Source organism: Chlorocebus sabaeus, chromosome 1 (genome assembly GCF_047675955.1).
Source record: "Chlorocebus sabaeus isolate Y175 chromosome 1, mChlSab1.0.hap1, whole genome shotgun sequence".
In the NCBI taxonomy this organism is placed as follows: domain Eukaryota; kingdom Metazoa; phylum Chordata; class Mammalia; order Primates; family Cercopithecidae; genus Chlorocebus; species Chlorocebus sabaeus.
This window is the reverse complement of record NC_132904.1, coordinates 10,669,069-10,689,500: the sequence shown is the minus strand read 5'-3', so window position 1 is coordinate 10,689,500 and position 20,432 is coordinate 10,669,069. Positions and strand designations below refer to the sequence as shown.

Below are 20,432 nucleotides of genomic sequence, written 5' to 3'. Positions count from 1 at the left end.
GGCTATTGGAAGGTTGAAGAACAAAGAGAATAACTTATCATTGCTACAATTAGAGGGGGCTCGGCTTAGATTCCTGGCTGAAATACCAGGCTCCATTTGGGGATTGCAGAAGCATCCATGCCTGCCTTGCTCCAGGGCTACCTCCACATCAGAGGGCCCAGCTGCTCTACCCAGAGTCCAGGTCTAAAAACCAGAAGGCACAGCAAGAGAAGAAGGCTTTCTCACTTCTTGTGATCTAAGGCTCACCTCCCAGATTTCATTGCCTGTCCAGGATCAATTGTTCCAGTGTGCTGGACAATGGGAACATCCAGGCCCTTCCAAGGTGTGCTTGACCTCCATGACTAGGTCATATCCCCATTAGGAGTCTCAGATGTCCATGTGTCTGCACTTCATGTGATTCTCACAGTTGCAGTGAACACTGATCCATGTGGTTATTTTACTAATGTGCCTTTCCCTGCCAGTATTTTTGGAACAGTCCAAGTTTGGTACCACTGGGACCCCAGCATCAAGTACAATGCTTAACTCTCTATAACCACTTGATAGACGATGGATTACAAGCCAAGCACAGTAGCATGCACCTGTAATCCCAGCTACTTGGGAGGCTGTGGCAGGATTACTTGAGCCCAGGAGTTCGAGATCAGCTTGGGCAACATAGTGAAACCCCATCTCTCAAAAAGGAAAAAAAGATAGTGGTTTATTTAATTAACAAATTTATTAACTAATATGTAGGAAAACAGGGCCGGGCACAGGGGCACACACCTGTAATCCCAGTATTTTGGGAGCCCAAAGGAGGATCTCTTGAGCCCAGGAGTTCAAGACCAGCCTAGGCAACATAGTAAGACCCTGTCTCTACAAAAAAATAAAAATTAAAAATAAAAAAAGATTAGCCAGGTGTGGTGGTGCATGACAGAGCAGGAGCATCGCCATCTTGGACAAACATCAACATTCTATGTTCCCGTTAATTAAAAAACTGCCTAAATCCAGCCCCAGAACATCATCTCCAGGACATCAGGACATTTCCCTATGCTGGGAAACCAACTCCCAGGATAACCAGGAACATTTCAACCCTAAGATAAAACTCTTTCCAACGAGAAACATGCCAACCCCAAGATAGGCTCCCCTCTGACCAGAGACATTCTAACCCTACAGTAAACTTTCCCTCACATAGAAACATTCCAAACCTACAATGATCTTCCCACTTCCTAAACTCTTAAATATCCTTAGTCCGTTAGAACACTCATGACCAAAATCAACCAGAAGCTCCTCTCAGGTTTATTCTCTAAATAAACCTGTCTTTGACGGTTGAGCCCCTTTTTGTGTTTCTTTCCTCTTTCTTTAACACTTATAGTGTGTGCCTATAGTCCCAGCTACTCACGAGGCTGAGGCGGGAGGATCATTTGAGCCCAGGAGTTCAAGTCTGCAGTGAGCTATGATCAAAAAAAGTACAAGTAAAAAATAAAAATATAAAACATGACCACTCTTCTCAAAAAAATAAAAATAAAAAACATGACCACTCTTCTCAAAAAAATGTTATGGCCACCAAAGGTTAATGCACACCAGGATTGTGTTGCTGTGAAGTTGAGAAATACACTGAACCAGTTCCAGACCTCTCTGGACTGACTTCCATGAACTAGATTTCACTAAATGTGGAATATATATATATATATACACACACACACACACTCTCATACATAATACATATTTTATTTATATTACACATATATATGCAACAAAAGCGTATTTCATTTTTTCATAAGTTCATTAAATGGTTGTACCACCTCTGGACAGTCCTTGGTCTCAGCAAATCTTTTTGCTAAGATTAAAAGTAGCTGAAGGCCAGGTGCAGTGGCTCACACTTGCAATATCAGCACTTTGGGAGGCCAAGGCGGGTGGATCACCTGAGGTCAGGAGTTCGAGACCACCCTGACCAACGTGGCAAAACCCCATCTCTACTAAAAACACAAAAATTAGCCAGGCATGGTGGCAGGTGCCTGTAGTCCCAGCTACTCAGGAGGTTGAGACACAAGAATTACTTGTACCCAGTGACGGAGGTTGCAGTGAGCCAAGATCGCACCACGGCACTCCAGCCTGGACAACAGAGAGAGACCCTGTCTCAAAAAATAAATAAATAAATAAAAGTGGCTGAAGAGAGCATGCATATATTCCTTCCACAAGCTGTTTTTCAGCTCAAGAAATTTTTAAGAAACTGATTGGTGCTGGAGAAACAGGAATCCTGGGCTGTGTGTGGTAGGACTGGATTGTCCTTTGTTGTTTGTGTCACTCTCGAAGACAGCATCCCTCTCCCCACCCAGGAGTGACAGGACAGCTGGCAGGACACAGAGAGGCCCTAGTGCTGCCCTCCTGCCTCATGGACAATGAAATGTTTTGCTTATGTGCATCCACCAGAAAGTGCACTGAAGGTGGTTGGGATCTGAGACAACCAGGACATGCAAGGAGCAGGGGAGCTCCCAGTGCTGCCTGCCCTATTATCCTCTTTCATGGGTGGCTTAAAGTCTCATTTTGGGGTAAGAGAAACTAATTTAAGACATGAGTAGGGAGGGTCTTAGTTCCTGCAAAGATCTCCTCAAACCATCAGGAAGTCCCATGGTTGGACCTGGCCCCTCCTGCAGAGCCCTGACCCTTGGCACTGAAGACATAGGAGAAGAAGGAAGCCGTCATGAAAGTGCAATGTGGAAGGACAAGGACCAGGGATAGGGCCCTGGGCTCTGGCTCCTGCTCATCAAAGGAAGGGATATTAAACACAGCTTCTCCTGCCATCTCTGTTTTGGCCAACGTGCCCAAATTGACCACAACAGCTGTTCTGTGTTTACACACTCTGAAGTCAAAATCACTAGCCACATCCTCAGGCTACGTGCTCTCTATAGTTCCCGGGAGGTGAGCAGTTTTAATACGGTGTGGACAGAAAGGGAAACTAGACTCAGAGTCTAAGCCAGTGACCCAAGGTCACACAGTCACTAAGCGAAGGTTCTGGATTCCCTTCAAGTCAATTTGACCCAAAAGTCAGTTCTTTGGGCCAGGCCACTGGAATGTTCTCTGATGAGACTTGCATGGGCAGTCTCACCCGCTGCCTTGCTTGATGTCCCAGGATAGCTCCTGCAGATTTCGCAGGCTGCAGATTTCTGCCCACTGCAGATTTCGCAGGCTCAGGCCTTGGAGCAGCATCACTCAGTGCAAGCTTGAAGCTGTGGGCAGAAAGGTCAGGAGCTGCTCAGCCCCCCATTCTCTCACTTCCTGTGAAGAAATTGGTGCAACCAAAGATGGCGGATGCACCCCAGAAGCATCCTCCAGGGGGAGACCTGTGCTTCCCTGGGGCGGTGGAGGGAGGGAGGGAGTAAGTGTTCAGGGCAGCCATTTGTCAGGGTGACAGTTATGCTGAGAGCACCTGGAGAATCTTCCTGGCTTGCAGTCACCTTCTCACTAGGTCCTCACGTGGTGGAGAGAGCGCGAGCTCTGGTCTCTTCCTTTTCTTTTCTTTTTTTTTTTTTCCTGAGATAGAGTCTCATTCTGTCACCCAGGCTGGAGTACAATGGCATGATCCTGGCTCACTGCAACCTCTGCCTCCCGGGTTAAAGCAATTCTCATACCTTAGCCTCCCGAGTAGCTGGGATTACTGGCACCTGCCTCCACGCCTGGCTGATTTTTGTATTTTTAGTAGAGATGGGGTTTCACTAGGTTGCCCAGGCTGGTCTTGAACTCCTGACCTCCGGTGATCCTCCCGCCTTGGCCTCCCAAAGTTCTGGGATTACAGGCATGAGCCACCGTGCCCGGTCTGGACTCTTCCTTTTCACATAAGAACACTAATTCCATCCTAGAGGCTCTACCCTCACAACCTAATTACCTCCCAGTGACCCCACCTCCAATACCATCCCACAGGTGGGTTAGAGTTCAACATATGAATCTGGGGTGTGAGAGGAACACAAGCATTCAGTCCATAGCAGAGCCCAATTATGTCTTTAATAGAATTCATACTAAGCTGCATTTCCAAATAAATTTTCCTATGCTTTTAACTCCATTAAAATAAAGATGCATGAACACAAAACAGTAAAATCAGTAAGCCAGACTCCACTCCTGCTGGCTAAATAATATTCCTCCATAAGAATTGGTGGTTGTTGGGACAATTTCTTGGATTTATTGCCTTTCCCGCTTGCTTCTGGCCAGCAGCAACCCCACAAGGCCTGCAGCAGCCAGCACGCCTGCTGCCATACCCGCTGTCGTGACTGCATCAGTGACCTGCAGCGGAAGAGAAGGCAGAGCACACTCAGCACCAGGGCAGGACCACGATACACACACCAGGAAACTACAGCTCGGGAAAGACTCATCTGGCCCAGTCCTCTTCATTTGAAGCACAGAGGGAACAAATATTGGCTGGGAGAGGGGATGCCAAGAGGTCAGGCCACCCAGGAAAGAGGAGTGGAGATGTCTGGTGGGCACAGAAGGAATGGAAGAACAAAGCCATAGCTGTGATATACACAGAGTCAAAGAAGGAAAACCAGATACACCCTGTGGGTATTTAAAGCATAATAGGCCGGGCGCCGTGGCTCACACCTGCAATCCAAACACCTTGGGAGGCCGAGATGGGCCGATCGCTTGATCCCAGGAGTTCCAGACCAGCCTAGGCAACATGGTAAGACCCCGTCTCTACAAAAAATACAAAAAAAAAAAAAAAGCTGAGAGTGGTGGTGCACACCTGTAGTCCCAGTTACTCAGGAGGCTGAGGCAGGAAGATCACTTGAACCCAGGAAGCGGAGGTTGCAGTGAACCAAGATTACACCACTGCATTCCAGCTTGGGTGAGAGTGAGTCCCTGTCTTAAAAAATAATAATAATACTTTAAATAATAATTTAAATAATTTAAATAATTTTTTAATTTAATTTTTATTTTATTTTATTATTTTTTTTTTTTTGAGATGGAGTCTAGCTTTGTCACCCAGGCTGGAGTGCAGTGGCCGGATCTCAGCTCACTGCAAGCTCCGCCTCCCGGGTTCACGCCATTCTCCTGCCTCAGCCTCCAGAGTAGCTGGGACTACAGGCGCCCGCCACCTCGCCCGGCTAGTTTTTTGTATTTTTAGTAGAGACGGCGTTTCACCACGTTAGCCAGGATGGTCTCGATCTCCTGACCTCGTGATCTGCCCGTCTCGGCCTCCCAAAGTGCTGGGATTACAGGCTTGAGCCACCGCGCCTGGCCAATTTTTATTTAAAAATTTAAAAATTTTAAAATAATTTTAATTTTAAATAATTTAATAATTTAAATAATAATTTATTATTTAATTTAATTTAAATAATAATATTTAATTGTTTAATGTAATTTAAATAATAATAATGTATTATGCAAAAAGCATAATAAACCCCCAGAGTGTGGCTGTGGCAAGGACAGACGGGCAGTGTCCAGATGTTCTAGGTCAGGGCTGGCCGACTGGGGCCCTTGAGGCAGATGTAAAATTGGGAAATCACCCCTGGGAACTCTCACTACCCAAGGCTTGAGGGCAGGGACCTCGCCTGGATTGGTCTCATTGTCCCAGGTGCTGATCCCACTGCCAGGCACAGAGTCGACACTCATAATTCATCTGCTAAATGAATGCTGGACTGTGAGGAGCACAGAGGGTGTTTATTTAATCTAATTTAATAAATAAGATTGCCTCACTTATGTGCTGACAGGAAATGGTTCTGCAGAAGGAAGAGGATACGCTGAAAAAAACCGTAGAGATGTGAGGCTGACCCCTGAGGGTCGGTGTGCTTGGCACAGCTTTTGGGAGCTAGCCAAGACAGCCTGCTGCGATCCTGTGGGTCCGCCCCTGCCTGCGCCACTGTCTCTGAGAGACCAGCACTGGAGCGACTGGGGGAAACAATATGGGGTGGGGGGTAGGGGTGAAGACTGTGAGAATGGCTGCTTTCTAGATATCAGCACTGCGCTGGGAACTCTCCAGGCCCAGTATTTTTTAAATCTGCCTGACAACCCTAGGAGGTAGTGATTCTAATTCCCACTTTCCAGAGGAGACTGAGGATGGACAGTGTAAAGAACTCACACAAAGGCTGGGCGCAGTGGCTCACGCCTGCAATCCCAGCACTTTGGGAAGCTGAGGTGGGCAGATAATCTGAGGTCAAGAGTTCGAGACCAGCCTGGTCAACATGGTGAGACCCCCGTCTCTTCTAAAAAAAAAAAACAAAAATTAGCCAGGCATGGTGCCTATAATCCCAGCTACCTGAGAGGCTGAGGCAGGAGAATTGCTTGAACCCAGGAGGCAGAGGTTACAGTGAGCCAAGATCACGCCACTGTACTCCAGCCTTGGTGACAGAGTGAGACTACATCTCAAAAAAAAAAAAAAAAGAAAAGAAAAAAAAAAAGAACTCACGCAAAGCCACACAGCTGACAAGTGAGTGACAAGGCTCAGATCTGCCTGACTTCCCAACAGAGGCACTTAAGCCCTTCACAGACAGGGAAGCAAATATTTAAACCAGCAACCAAACAGCAGATTTCTGTGGAGTATCAATGAATTTAAAACATGTGAGTGACTGGGGAAAAGAAAGGGGAAAAAAGAACCATTTTATTCAAATACACTCAGAATCATTTCCAAGTGTCAAAGATAAACAAAGCCAGACATAACTTAAAACAGCAAAAACAGATTTGATTCAGTCTCTACTGACAGCAGGGAAAGAGCTGAGCTCCATTCCAGTTTGTGCAGAGGTGACTGACATTTTAAAAGGAGATGGAGGAGTAGGGAGACGGGTGAGCGAGGGCTCAGTAGAGTCAGGGAGATGAAATATTACAAAGGGTTAGTCCCTGAATACACCATGAGGCCAGCTGTGTCTGCTAGCTGGCAATTATCAAAGTTAGGATTCTACCCTCCCACAGAGATGGGGCAAAGGCTCTGTCCTTCCTGATGATTATATTTCAAAGGACTGGCTCTCGGGTCCTTGAGAAAGATGCTTCAGAGTTGTAAGAGATATACAGTCAGCCCTCCATATCCATGGATTCCACATTCATGGATCCAATCAATTGTGGATTGAAAATATTTAGAAAAAAAATTTTTTAAAGAACAATAAAAAATAATACACATTTTAAAAACACAGTATAACTATTTACATAGCATTTACATTGCACTGAGTATTATGAGTAATTATGAGTGACTCATGCCTATAATCCTAAGCAGTTTGAGAGGCCAAGGCAGGTGGATCACTTGAGCCCAGGAGTTTGAGACCAGTCTGGGCAACGTGGTGAAACCCCATTACTACGAAAAAGAAATACAAAAATTAACCGGATGTGGTGGCGTGTGCCTGTAGTCCCATCTACTCAGGAGGCTGAGGTGGGAGGATCCCCTGAGCCCAGGAAGGTTGAGGCTGCAATGAGCTGAGGTCACATTTCAGTGGAGCACCTCTGCACTCCAGCCTGGGTGACAGAGTGAGATGCTGTCTCTAAAATAAAATAAGTACATGAGAGGATGTGCACAGGTTATATGCAAATATCACACCATTTTACACAAGGGACTTGAGCATGCATGGATTTTGGTGTCCTCAGGGGATCCTGGAATCAATCCCTCCCACACCCATGGATACCAAGAGATGACTGTATCTATGTTTCAAAGGGACAGAGGAAGGATTCATAATTACAAGTCCTTTTTAATAAACACTCTAAGAAAGGGCCAGCGTCTCTGTCCGGTGTTGGTTAGAACAAACGGTAAGTTCTCCTGGCAGCAGAGCGCTTTCTTAGGCAGGCATTTATCGTGGGGCTGGGGCCATCCTACCGACACAGCCTTATTTTGCTAGAAGCAGTGCTAGAGCTCGGTCATCTATTAGAGCAGGGGCTGGATGGCGTTGTGTGCCGAGAGTCCTGCAGTTCTCACAAGTCCACTTTCTTACAGAGGGAGAGCTAGAGACAGACAGAGGAGGGTCCTTCCAGACACGCAGAGTCAGATGAGCAGGGAGGACGGAGAGGAAGAAAGAAAGGCAAGTTAATGGGTGACCTGCAGCAGATGAAGTTCAACAAGAGAGGCTCAAGGACAAGGGACAAACTAAATCAGAGAAAACTGCCTCCCCTGAGTCTTCCCCGTAGGCTTGAGTTCTGACCCCTCAGAAGCACAGCAGAGGGCCAACCACTTCCTAAAATTGGGGTCTTCCAGATTGATTTCGGGGCTTCCGCACGGCCTATAGAAGAGCTTTTAGATGCAGGATAAGGCAGCCCATCCTCAATCCCTTTCCGACACCCCTCCCATCCAGAGATAGGTCCACCCTCCTCAGCTCAACAGAGGGGAGACCCTGTCAGTAGGGTTCCCACTGAGTACCAGAGCATGTCCCACCATGCCCCAGTGCCCAGCATGGCCTGGCACGCTCTCAGTTAATAGCCTGGCCTCCCTCCTGGGGCACTTGTTTCCAGAAGGTGTGGATTTTCCTTGCCCATCTCCCCTTTTTATCACCTCTCCTTCTAAGAGCTAAATCCTTCCGCGCCCTGAATCTATGGTGCACAGGCTAAGGTGTAGACACTCCTAGACGCCAGTAAGGGAGGATTCAAGAATGCATTGCTCCTAAACAGGGAGGGCTTCAGAAAGGAATGTGCAACCACGTCGAGGCTCCTGCCTCATCTGTCCGCTGCTTTAGAATGAGAATTCTAAAGTGAGATGGTTGTCATGGAACTGTGCATTAATACATTCATTTGAATTGAAAAATTGTCAGTTTTTTTCTGAATGTCAAAATAAGCCTGATTGGGCTGATTGGTTTGAAAATAACACCTGGCTTGACCGTTTACACGGAAGACATTTTTTCCTAACTGAATGAGCTAAATGTGCAACTTCAAGATTGTGAAAAAAATACGTACACAAATATGTAATATGCAATATACCAAAATCCATCCTTTCCTTTACAAAGGTTTTACATTTATGATTTTTTCAAGTGTTTGATGTCATCAAAGAATGTATGAAAGGATATGTGCTTTTTTAAGTTGTCTTGGACTGGGTGTGGTGGCTCACTCATGTAATCCCAAGGGAGGCCGAGTCAAGCAGATTGCTTGAGCCCAGGAGTTCGAGACCAGCCTGGACGACATGGCAAAACCTCATCTCTACAGAAAAATACAAAAATTAGCCAGGCATGGTGGCACATTCCTGTCGTCCCAGCCACTCAGGAGACTGAGGTGGGAGGATTGCTTGAGCCCGGGAGGTCGAGGCTGCAGTGAGCCATGATCGACCTCCACGTGATGTACTGCAGCTTGGGTGACAGAGTGAGACCCTGTATTTAAAAAAAAAAAAAAAAGTTTGTGAGACCCTGTATCCAAAAGTTGGCCAACTATGGCCCATGGGTCAAATCCAACCTGTGAACTATTTTTGTAAAAAATAAATAATACACTTATTGGAAGACAGCCTTGCCTGTTCGTTTATATATTGTCTGTGGCTGCTTTTGTGCTGCAAAGCTACGGCAGCAGGGTAATAAGACAGACACCACCTGGCCCACAAAATCTAAGATATTTACTATCTGGCCCTTTACAGAAAAAAATTACCCAATATGACCTGGGCTTTTCCCCTTCCTGGCTCACGCTGTTCCCTCTGCCTACACTCCTTATTGCTCCCATTCCCTGGTAATCTCCAGCTCATTTTCTTTTAGATTAATCAACATAATTAAATCAGGCTGGGCTCAGCTGTCACCTCTTCTACAAAGCCTTCCTTGATCTGGGCCCTTGGAGAGAACACATGTAGGTTTAACTCCCCCTCTTCACCATGGCTGTCATGGACTAGAGACTCAATAACTAGGAGTTCAATGAATTTGGACAAGTTACTTAAGCACGGTGAGCCTCAGTTTCCCCATCTGTAAAGTGGGAATCATAAAGCCTGCCTCTAGGGCTGTGGAGGGCTGTTTCAGGCTGTGACTCCCTTCTGTGGCCACCCCCCCAACCCACTGCACTGGTCTACATTGCCAACTTGCATATCCCCCCACCCTTGTCCCCACCCCAAATGTGACACCCTCAAGGGCAGGGGTTTCATATCTGCTATTTTGTCTTGCTCATGTCTATTTCCATCCCGCCCTGGCCCCAGCAGGGACCCAGCCTCTGGCAGCTGAGGGAGTGGCCTGGCTCCTGGGAAGGGGACACAGTCTGAAGATGCACCTGGTCACTGCGGGAGACCCCATAGCGCAGATGGTTCACGAAGTGCTCGCAGTTGTCACTGGTCAGCGAATAAGGCACCTCCTGCCCCACCAACTCCTCTGCCCGCTTGACGATTTTGTTGCAAGGCAGTGGCCTGTATTTGTCATCGTGTTTGTTATTGACCCTGTAGTTGTTTCTCCCAGCCACGGCAGACAGCAGTTCCTTCTTCACTATGGCTTTGTTGGTCAGGGCAGACAGGACACTGGCCGCACCAGCTCCAGCAATTTCACCTGTGCAAACAGTGAGTTCAGTCCTGGGCAGGGCCTGGGGGGCTCAGGGCTGGCTCCAAGCTCGGCGGAGCCAGCAGTGCTCCGAGCCAGCTCGGTGCCCCGAGCACCATCGAGAAGGAGGAGCTGTGGAAGGACCTGTCCATCCTGCCTGGCCTTAAACTTGAAAACAGGGAAGACCCAAGCCTGGGTGACTTGGGAGAAGTCACCATGGGTCCCTAGGCTCTGGTTTCCTCATTTCTAAAGTAAATAACCTGAGCTCTAAAGGACCATGTGAGTTCAGATATACCTGAAAGAGTCAACAGTCAAGGCAGAGTGGTACAGGGCAAACAGAGGAGGCAAAAGAGCCCCAGGCCATAGTCCCAACTGCCTCTCACTAGCTTGTGGCTTAGAAAAAGTCACTCCAGGCCGGGTGCCTGTAATCTCAGTACTTTGGAAGGCCAAGGCAGGAGGAACACTTGAGGCCAGGAGTTGGAGACCAGCCTGCACCATGTACTAAAACTCCTGTCTCTAAAAATACAAATTAAAAAATGAGCTGGTCATGGCAGCACATACCTGTAATTCTAGCTACTCCAGAGGCGAGGCTGGAGGATTGCTTTAGCGCAGAAATTACAGGCTGCAGTGAGCTGTGACTGTGCCACTACGCTCCAGCCTGGGCAGCAGAGTGACATCTTGTCTCCAAAAAGGTAGAGAAAAGAAAACGTCACTCCATTGCCCTGAGACGGTGCTGTGGGAGCTCCAGTAGGTGAGGGTGGCATTTTGAAACAATACGAAAGGAAACAGCTGAACAAGACAGAAGCCTGTCCCAGGAATCCAGGGCCCCCAGGTTCTGGCCCTGGCTCTCTTACTGTGTGTCTTCAGAAAAAGCCCTTCTCATCTTGGGACCCTGGTTTCATCATTTTCAAATTAGAGGAACTAGGCCAGGGGATGTCCATGCCCTCCAGCTTTAAATTCTCCAATTGGCCTCTAAAGGGGACCCCAGCCTCCTGGGAAGCTGAAATGAAACAGAGGCAAAGTGACAGCACCCAGAACCCTCAGCGAGGTCCCGATGGACCCAGGGGTCTACAATGGACCCTGCTAGAAGCAGCCCAGCTTAAAGAAAGCCTGTTGTAATGTCAGTTTCTGAACAGCCAGTTTATCAAACGACTAGCTTCTAAACTTAGGTGTGTATTCACACTTTCCTTTACTGATTCTTATTTTCTTTTCAAAATGACATTTAAACAAATGTCTCGGTTCCAGCTCACTCCAGCTACAGGAGCAGGAATGGGGGCCAGAAAGACCCTCTGCCAAGGAGAGAAACAGACGAGTCAGACCCAGTCTTGCCTGGACGGACTGCAGATCCTACCTAAAAAGAAGGGGAGCTGGAGGAAACAAGATTAATACAGGTATAAAAATATGTCACCAATAATTTATTCATTTTCATGAGAAAAATACACTGTCTCCTCCATCTCTACCCCTTTATATCCCCTAACCCAATGTCCTGCCTTCTTGGCTTCTAAGATTCTGTTTTCTGCTCCATAGTTTTCCTATCTCTGCCCCTAGTCTTCCAACATCTCACCCCCTATTTCCACCTGTCAGTCTCCCCCACGCTCCTCTCTTCCCCCTCTTCCTCTCACTCTCCTATTCCTGCCCCTCAGTCTCTCAGTTCTGGGATGCGGTTCTTCCTTCTCCCCAATAGATAGCACCCTTTCCTGTATTGCTGGTGAGGTACTTTGGACAACTGTTTGCCAGTTTCTTATTAAACTAAATATTCACTTACCATATGACCCTACAATCCCACTCCTAGGTATATATCCAGAAGAAATAAAAATCTGTGTTCACACTTACAAAAAAAAAACATGCATGGGAACATTTATAGTGGCTCTAATGATTATTGTCAAAAACTGAAAATCACCCAAATGTCATTCAGCTGGTGAATGAATAAATAAATGGTGGTATATCCATACAATGGAATACTATTCAGCAATAAAAAGGAACAAAGTACTAACACATGCTACAACATACATCAATCTTAAATGCATTAAGTTAAAGTAACTGGACACAAAAGGCTACATTCTATATGGTTTCAGTTATATGACGTTCTGGAAAAAGCAAAACCATAGGGACAGAGAAAAGATCATAGCTTGCCAGGAACTGGAGGTGTGAGCATATATGTGGGGGTTGACAACAAAGGGGTATGGGACAATTTTCATGGGATGAGGTGTAGTGTTCCCCAGTTTTCCCCCACTTTCTTTCTCTCTCCTGACTAACACAGAATGCCTTGACACTCTGTGACCCGACTAGCTGCGTGTTGCCCTCTGCAGGCTTGAACCCAAGCCGGAGCCTTTAACATTCATTCCCTGGCACGGATAAAGTTGTTTAGGTTGTTGCATGAAACACTGAAAGAGCAAATGTGTTGCTAAGCACGTAGAAACTAGCCCCAGCTTTGAACCAAATTCTTTAAACCCTCATGTGAACCTCATAACCCAACCCCCTTGTCTGGACCTTCCTGGGAAGAACATCTACTGTCGTGCTGTCCAATTAGAGGACCCTTCAGCCCTCTGCATATAAGTTCGCCTAATAAATGCTTTGGACTGATCAGCCTGGCATTTAGTGCTTCTTTCTTTGGAATCCGAACTGGCCCTATCTCAGGATTTTTGGGGGCAGTCCCCTGAAGAAACTCCCCTGACACCACTTTTGGGGCCATTCCAACCTTGGGTTCAGCTGAACAGAGAAAATTAGGGAATTATTTTATAACTAGATTATGGTGATGGTTACATAGTCATAGGCATTTGTCAAAACTCATAGAATTGCATACTAAAAAGGATAAATTTTACTATTTGTAAATTATTCTTAAATAAGTCTGATTTTTTAAAAACTAAACACATGCACACACTTAAAGAGAAACTAAAATGGAGGCCATAGTTTGAATAGTCCTAGACCACTCATAACCATGTAACGAAAAACTTAAAATTCTTCTGATTGCCCCAAAATGCTAGCTGTAACCATAAATAAAACTTAAGCTATCCTCATGTCAACATTGTGGACTTATGCTCTGCTTTCTTTAGCAGCCCAATAGACAGAGAAAGTCAATATTTTTTTAATTTTACTTGGAGAAGTCAACAGTATACTTGGATAGTATTATTGAGGCTCCCTTATACTTTTCAAAAGTTTTACATAAAACTTTAAAACCCCTGAAATTTCCCAGAAATGCAGTATGTTTCCCAGAAATGCAGATTTGTTTCTGTGTTCCTCATCTAAAGAGGACTCAGAAATTTACTCAACATATCTCTTATAACAACTAGCTTATAAGGGGTATAAGACCTCTCAAGATAAGCTTCAACTTTCATAAGAGATGGTTCATTATCTAGGTCATAATTTATCTAAAAAAGGAATATTTCTGTGCCCAGAAAGAATAAATAATATCCAAATTTTCCTTGACCTGTAACTGAAAGACAACTCAGAGAATTCCTCAGGCATGCAGGATATTGCAAGTCCTGGAACCCAAATTATTCTTTATTGGCCTCTCCACTCTTTTTTTGTGTGTGTATGCCAGAAGGCTTGTGGAGAGTATTAACAGTAGACTGTTCAGAATAGTGACACACTGGGAACATGCCTGATATAGTTTGGCTGTGTCCCTCCCCAAAATCTCATCTTGAATTGTAATCCCCACATGTCAAGGGCGGGACCAGGTAGAGGTAATGGGATCATGGGGGCGGTTTCCCTCATGCTTTTCTAATGATAGTAAGTGAATCTCATGAGATCTGATGATTTGTTTTGTTTTGTTTTGTTTTGTTTGAGACAAGAGTCTCGCTCTGTCACCCAGACTGGAGTGCAATGGTGTAATCTTGGCTTCCTGAAACCTCTGCCTCCCGGGTTCAAGTGATTCTCATGACTCAGCCTCCCAAGTAGCTGGGACTACAGGCATGTACCACCACACCCAGCTAAATTTTGAATTTTTTTTTAGTAGCGATGGGGTTTTGCCATGTTGGCCAGGCTGGTCCTGAACTCCTGACCTCAAGTGATTCACCCACCTCGGTCTCCCAAAGTGCTGAGATTATAGGCGTGAACCACTGTGCCCAGCCATCTCCACTCTATTAACTAACCAAAAATAGCACTGAGGAACTTCTTCCATGGTAAATAAAACATGAGAAAACCTTTACTGAACTTAAACAGGCTTTACAGAATCCTTTCACACTAGGACTACCCAACTATTCTAAGCCCTCTACATGTTTGTCTGTGAATGCAACAATCAGGCTTTTCTCACCCAAAAACGTGGAGGAAAAAGTAGACCTATAGCCTATTATAGCCTGTAATTGGACCTAGTAACCAGGGCATATCCAAATTGTTTAACGTCACATGTCAACGTGACCTCACAGTTTCGCCACTCAGATACAAATAAGTAAGTTTATGCAGCACTGCTACCTTAAAAGGATGTAAGTCTCTAGTCAATTACAACAGAAAACAATGTACTTCTTCATTTATATAACTTTGTAAACCGAGCTATCATTGCTGTGAGCCAAGCTTCTTGTCATTTTAGTTCAAAGTCTCTGGATTCAAGAACTGTTCTTTTGTATGTGCAACAAGCCTTTTAAATTTCTCTAGCTTGATTTGATTTCATTTATATACACATCTATAGATATAGATGTGTATATATACATATATAAGTATCAATATTTCTACAACTCTTGACAAGAGTTGCATATATATCTACATATATAGATGTTCTGAGTTTCACTTCCCTGGTGACCCAGTCCAAGTCTATATGTGTACATATACATATCTTCCTATTAGTCATATTGATAATACGTGTTATGCACTGTATTCTCTCAACAGTCTTAAATATTTGTCAGCAGTCACTGACTCATCATGACAATCTCTATAAGAATTAAGTCTGGGCGGGGCGTGGTGGTTCACGCCTGTAATCCCAACACTTTGGGAGGTTGAGGTGGGTGGATCACAAAGTTAAGAGATTGAGACCATCCAAGCCGAAATGGTGAAACCACATCTCTACTAAAAATACAAAAAATTAGCTAGGCATGGTGGCGGGCACCTGTAGTCCCATCTACTCGGGAGGCTGAGGCAGGAGAATCACTTGAACCCGGGAGGCAGAGGTTGCAGTGAGCTGAGATTGCGCCACTGCACTCTAGCCTGGCAACAGAGCAAGACTCCGTCTCAAAAAAAAAAAAAAAAAAAAAAAAAAGAGTTAAATCTGTATGTGTACATATACACATAGAAAGTTGGGCTGGGTCACAGGGAAAGTGAAACTCAGAGCATCTGTATATGTAGATATATATACATCTATGTGTGTATATATAGATGTGTATAATGTGTATATATACACCTGCTGTACAACTATTTTAATGGCTGCATAGCATTCCATTATACGCAGGTATATCTATTTTACTTGACCAATCCCCTGATGTCTTGCACTTGAGTAGTTTCCAGGATTTTGGAATTTTCTTTGATGCCACAATGCTTCAGATGGAAAGGGAGGTTGCTTTAGCCCCTGGCCAGGCCCTGCACCAGTGCTTTCCTGTACCTTCCTTCATTTCATCCCTCCATGAGGTGGGACATAGAGATTCTCATCCCTGCTCTGTAGAAGATGCAGCTGAACTTAGTGATGTGAAGCCGCATGCTCAAGGCACACAGTCTGTAAGCAGAGGAGTCACAATTCCAAACTGGTTCTGTTGAGCTGGGAGGCCTACGCGCTCCTTCCATTGTACGATGCGCTCAGTTGTAAGCTATCTGAAGGAAGTAACTGCTTCTTACCCTGGCTTGTACCTCCAGAACAACAAATGCATAGGGGATCCCATGGAGGGATGCTCACCAAGCACAATGAGTTGGTCAGACTGAACCCCACTCTATAATAGAATAAAGGTCAATAGTCTCTCCACCAACTTACTGCAAAAGAATAGCAGTTGTTACATCTAGCAGGAAAAGCACAATTCATTCAGCATTATGTATTGAGTGCCTACTCTGCTAGACCCTGAAGTGAGGACAAGCACATAATTGTGCATCTCTTCACATTCTGGATCTCAACCCTTGTATTTAAAAAGAGAACCCATCCTTACTGGGGGGAGCCAGATGGACCACATAGCCATGTCCCACGTAGATGGCCCAGTGCTCATAGCCAAAGCGAGAAATCTCAATCAGGTCTCCAGGTCTCAGTGTTTGTCTTCGTCTAGCCTGCAACAGAAAAACCAGAAACAGGCAGAGAGGTAAGTCATCTGCAGGAAACATTCTAGGGCCTGACCTGCAAGAAGCCCCAGCCCAGCCTGCAGATTCCCTCTGCTCATCACCTGCGGGAAACAGGCGGGAGGGAGCACTGCTCACATGTGTAGGAAGCACCTTCATTTACTGGGGTTGCAGGACTGAAAAGGTGCTCTTCAGGGGACAAGCAGGAGATGAAGAGAGTATCTTTAAGGGAGATTTTCATGAATGTGCAGCACAGGAGTGTGATGGAGTGAGGTGCCCCGGCTGAATGTGAGTGCATTTTAGGCACAGAGTATGTTTTTGTCAGCAAGTGACTGCATGATTCCCAAGGAAGCCTAAAATGCCTCTTTAAGGGCCACCTGCCATGAGCCTGAGCCCAAGTGATTCCTACGAGTTCTAGAGGTCTGACTTGTAACGCCCAGCATGTCAGAGGCAGACGGACACTTGACCCACATTACACACCGCTCCTTGGGTGAAAACTATCATTACCCCCACTTGACAATGAACACGTGGAGTCTCAGGAAGGTTAGGTAACTTGCCTAGTAAGTAGAAGAGCAGGAATGAAGGGTAGGGCTGAAAGTTTCCGACATTAATGCCTTTAACCATCCCAGAATGTCTTAGGCAAGCCCAGGGCAGCTGAAGTCTGAGCTCAGGCTAAAATTAAAGCAAGGGATGGCAGGGTGTGGTTGGAGTTGGTAGTAGGGCAGTGCCCCTCTGGAGGGTGCATGGATGGGAGGAATGTTGCCCTGGCCACACCCAGAATGGCAGATGGCAGACAGCCCTTGCCACAAGAGTTCTGTTTCCGGTATGCTATGGTGCCAGCCAGCACCCCTCCTCCCCCTAACTCAGTTGAGCCAGTTCAAAGGAATTGAACTGCTGCTGAGGGCGGTGAGAGTGCCAGTCAACTCAGAATCTGGTGGGGAGCTATAGTTAAAAGTAAAGCCTTTCATTTGAAACAACTTGGATGGAATTGGAACTCAGGAATGGAAAACCAAACATCGTATGTTCTCACTCATGAGTGGGAGCTAAGCTATGAGGACGCAAAGGCATAATAATCATACAAGAGACTTTGGGGACTCAGGGAAAAGGGTGACAGTGGGTGAGGAATAAAAGACTACACACTGGGGCTGGGCGCGGTGGCTCACGCCTGTAATCCCAGCACTTTGAGAGGCCAAAGTGGGCAGATTGCCTGAGGTCAGAAGTTCGAGACCAGCCTGGCCAACATGGTGAAACCCCATCTCTACTAAAAATACTAAAATTAGCTGGGTATAGTGGCAGGCACCTGTAGTCCCACCTACTTGGGAGGCTGAGGCACGAGAATTTCTTGAACCCGGGAGGCAGGAGTTGCAATGAGCAGAGATCGTGCCACTGCGCTCCAGCCTGGGCGACAGAGTGAGACTCCATCTCAAAAAAAAAAAAAAAAAAAAAGACTACACATTGGATACAGAGTACACTGGTCAGATAATGGGTACACCAAAATCTCAGAAATCACCACTAAAGTACTCATTTATGTAACCAAATACTACATATTCCCCCCCCCCCCAAAATCTTGAAATTAAAAAACAAAAGTAAAGCCTTTGACTAGAGGGGTCAAGAGTCAACTTGACCAAATAAGGGACAATTTGAGCATCCAAAAAATAATAATAATAATAACTGTACACAGACTGAAACACATCAAATACGTTAAAACCCATGTGTTCGTAAGGATATTTTTTAAAAACAGTAGGCATCTTTGGAGGACAGAAAAGAATCACCATATTATTCCAATAGCTGGTAAGTAAAGGAAAAGATTCAAGCATTTCCTAACGGAAATGTCCTCAGGGAATGCAATTCAAAACTACAACAAACCCCAAAGCTACAAACCAATATTTGTAAGGTAGCCATATATGTATGCAAAAACATAGAAAAATATTTGAAAGAATACACACCAGGCTGTACCGAGGGGAAAGGCTGTACAGATGGGAAAGATGGTCAAAGGGGACAATAGCTTTTATACTAATCATTTTTGGTTTTGGCTTTTGGCTTTTTTTGACACGTGATCTCACTTTGTCACCCAGGCTAGAATGCAGCGGCACTATCACAGCTCACTGCGGGAAGCCTCAACCTTCCCAGCTCCAGCGATCCTCCCACCTCAGCCTCCCAAGTAGCTAGGACTATAAGCACGTACCATTATCCCTGGCTAATTTTAATATTTTCTGTAGAGATGGGATCTCACTATGCTGCCCAGGCTAGAGTTTTGGTTTTTCAAATAAGATGAATGTGTTCACATATTCCTCCTGAAATTAAATACATTCTTTCTTTTTTAAGTTGAAGCTTTAGAGTCAGACCCTCATAAGTTCAAATTCCCTCTCTGCCTTTTGGGCAGCCCCCTCTCTAATACTTACCAGAATATCATTCCCCCCATCTGTGAAGTTGGCAGTAATATGCCTACTTCATAGGATTGCTTATTAACTCCCTGGTGTGGATTGAATAAGTGTTTAGCATGGTATCTGGACCCTGAGCACTAGGAAAATGTGGCTGCTATTGGGCCTGAAGGAAGAAGGAACCTAAGAAGGGATTGGAGGGAAGGAGGGAACGTAGAGGAACTGGCCCTGCCTGGAGGCAAGGGAGACAGAGCCCTTTCTGACAGCCCCCATCATCACCCACACAGATGGAGCCCTTTCCCTGGACCCTCCCTCCCCAGCTCATCCCACCCACTGAGAATGGTGTGACGGAGGAGGTGGCCTGTGTGGTCAACCAAGGGCTGCTCTCCCTGAACCCACCATTCCTGCCTTCAGGAGGCTTAGCGGAGCCACTGGGAGTGTGGCCAGAAGAGGGCTTGGAAAAGCATAAACCCAAACTTTGGCCTCAGTAGAACCAGACCCCATGCAGCAGCTGAGGCTGGGGACCCTCCGGGCTCATAACCCAGTGCCATGGTTCCTTCCCACGGTGCCTGAGAGAGCCAGACCCCCAGACCTCAGCGTGTGCCCATGTGCCCTCCATGCCAGAGCTGTAGACCAATAAGGAGAACACACATAGTCACCACTAACAGGGCGGTTGTTCCTCAGATCAAAGCTTTAAAACCCTTTCTGGGGACTTACCATAGCCATCCTTCCTTCAAGATGATGTCTTATGTGTTGCTGACTCTGTGTCCAGCCTTAAATTAGCTCTGAGTTTCGTTTTCCCTGTGACCCAGCCCATATACAACTATTTTAGAACATAGATCAAGGTTCATGTAAAATTTTCCGTCTTCAAACAGGGGCAGAGTACATATCAAGTAGGCAAGGGAGCATGAAAATCAGTCAGAGAGAAGAGGAATCAGAGCTCAGGATCTAGATTGAGAAGGACTTAGTGGCAGTGTGGTCAGGGGCACAGCTGACAATCACCAGGTTTCAGGTGGAACAAGCAAGATCCAGTGGTTGTGGGGGCAAGGCAGGATGTAGAGACAGAGACCATGGGGGAAATTTTCAAAAAGGAGAGAGGAGGCCCGGAGAGACTGAGACTCCTGCCTCCAAATTGGGAATGATGGTTGCTAGGACAGGCGGACATTTCCACCAACCTCAAACCCCATGGCCCTAGACAAATCATGTCATTGGAGACACATTTTTCTACCCTGGAAACAGAGTGAGGCTGCTAGGACAGCAGTTTGAAAACCACTCCCCTTTCTGCCTCTCACCCACAGTTCAGAAACACTCATTCCCCACCAAATGGAAACAAAACCCATTACTGGGTGCGTAGAGGTTGCTTCTTTGAGGTACCTGCATGCTTATGCTACCCAAGCTCCAAATAAGTATCTCTTCTGACATCTGCATATAGTTGTCCGGTCCTGAGCAAACTGGACAGGAAGGGGTGGGTGGGGCTGGGGGGATCTGAGCATCCTCACTGCGG

The 20,432-nt window shown here is 46.0% G+C and overlaps 1 protein-coding gene across 1 annotated transcript; it reads right to left on the bottom strand.

The window, feature by feature from the left end:
* Positions 1-3,339: 3,339 nt before the first annotated feature.
* On the bottom strand, positions 3,340-20,038 carry PLAAT2 (phospholipase A and acyltransferase 2). The gene is made up of 4 exons (XM_007994825.3): positions 19,646-20,038; positions 16,424-16,538; positions 10,105-10,373; positions 3,340-4,251 (listed from the first exon to the last, which is right to left on the bottom strand). Exons 1-4 carry the CDS (start codon positions 19,652-19,654, stop codon positions 4,150-4,152), a joined length of 495 nt encoding a protein of 164 aa, XP_007993016.2. The 5' UTR covers positions 19,655-20,038; the 3' UTR covers positions 3,340-4,149.
* Between the last annotated feature and the right edge of the window lie 394 nt (positions 20,039-20,432).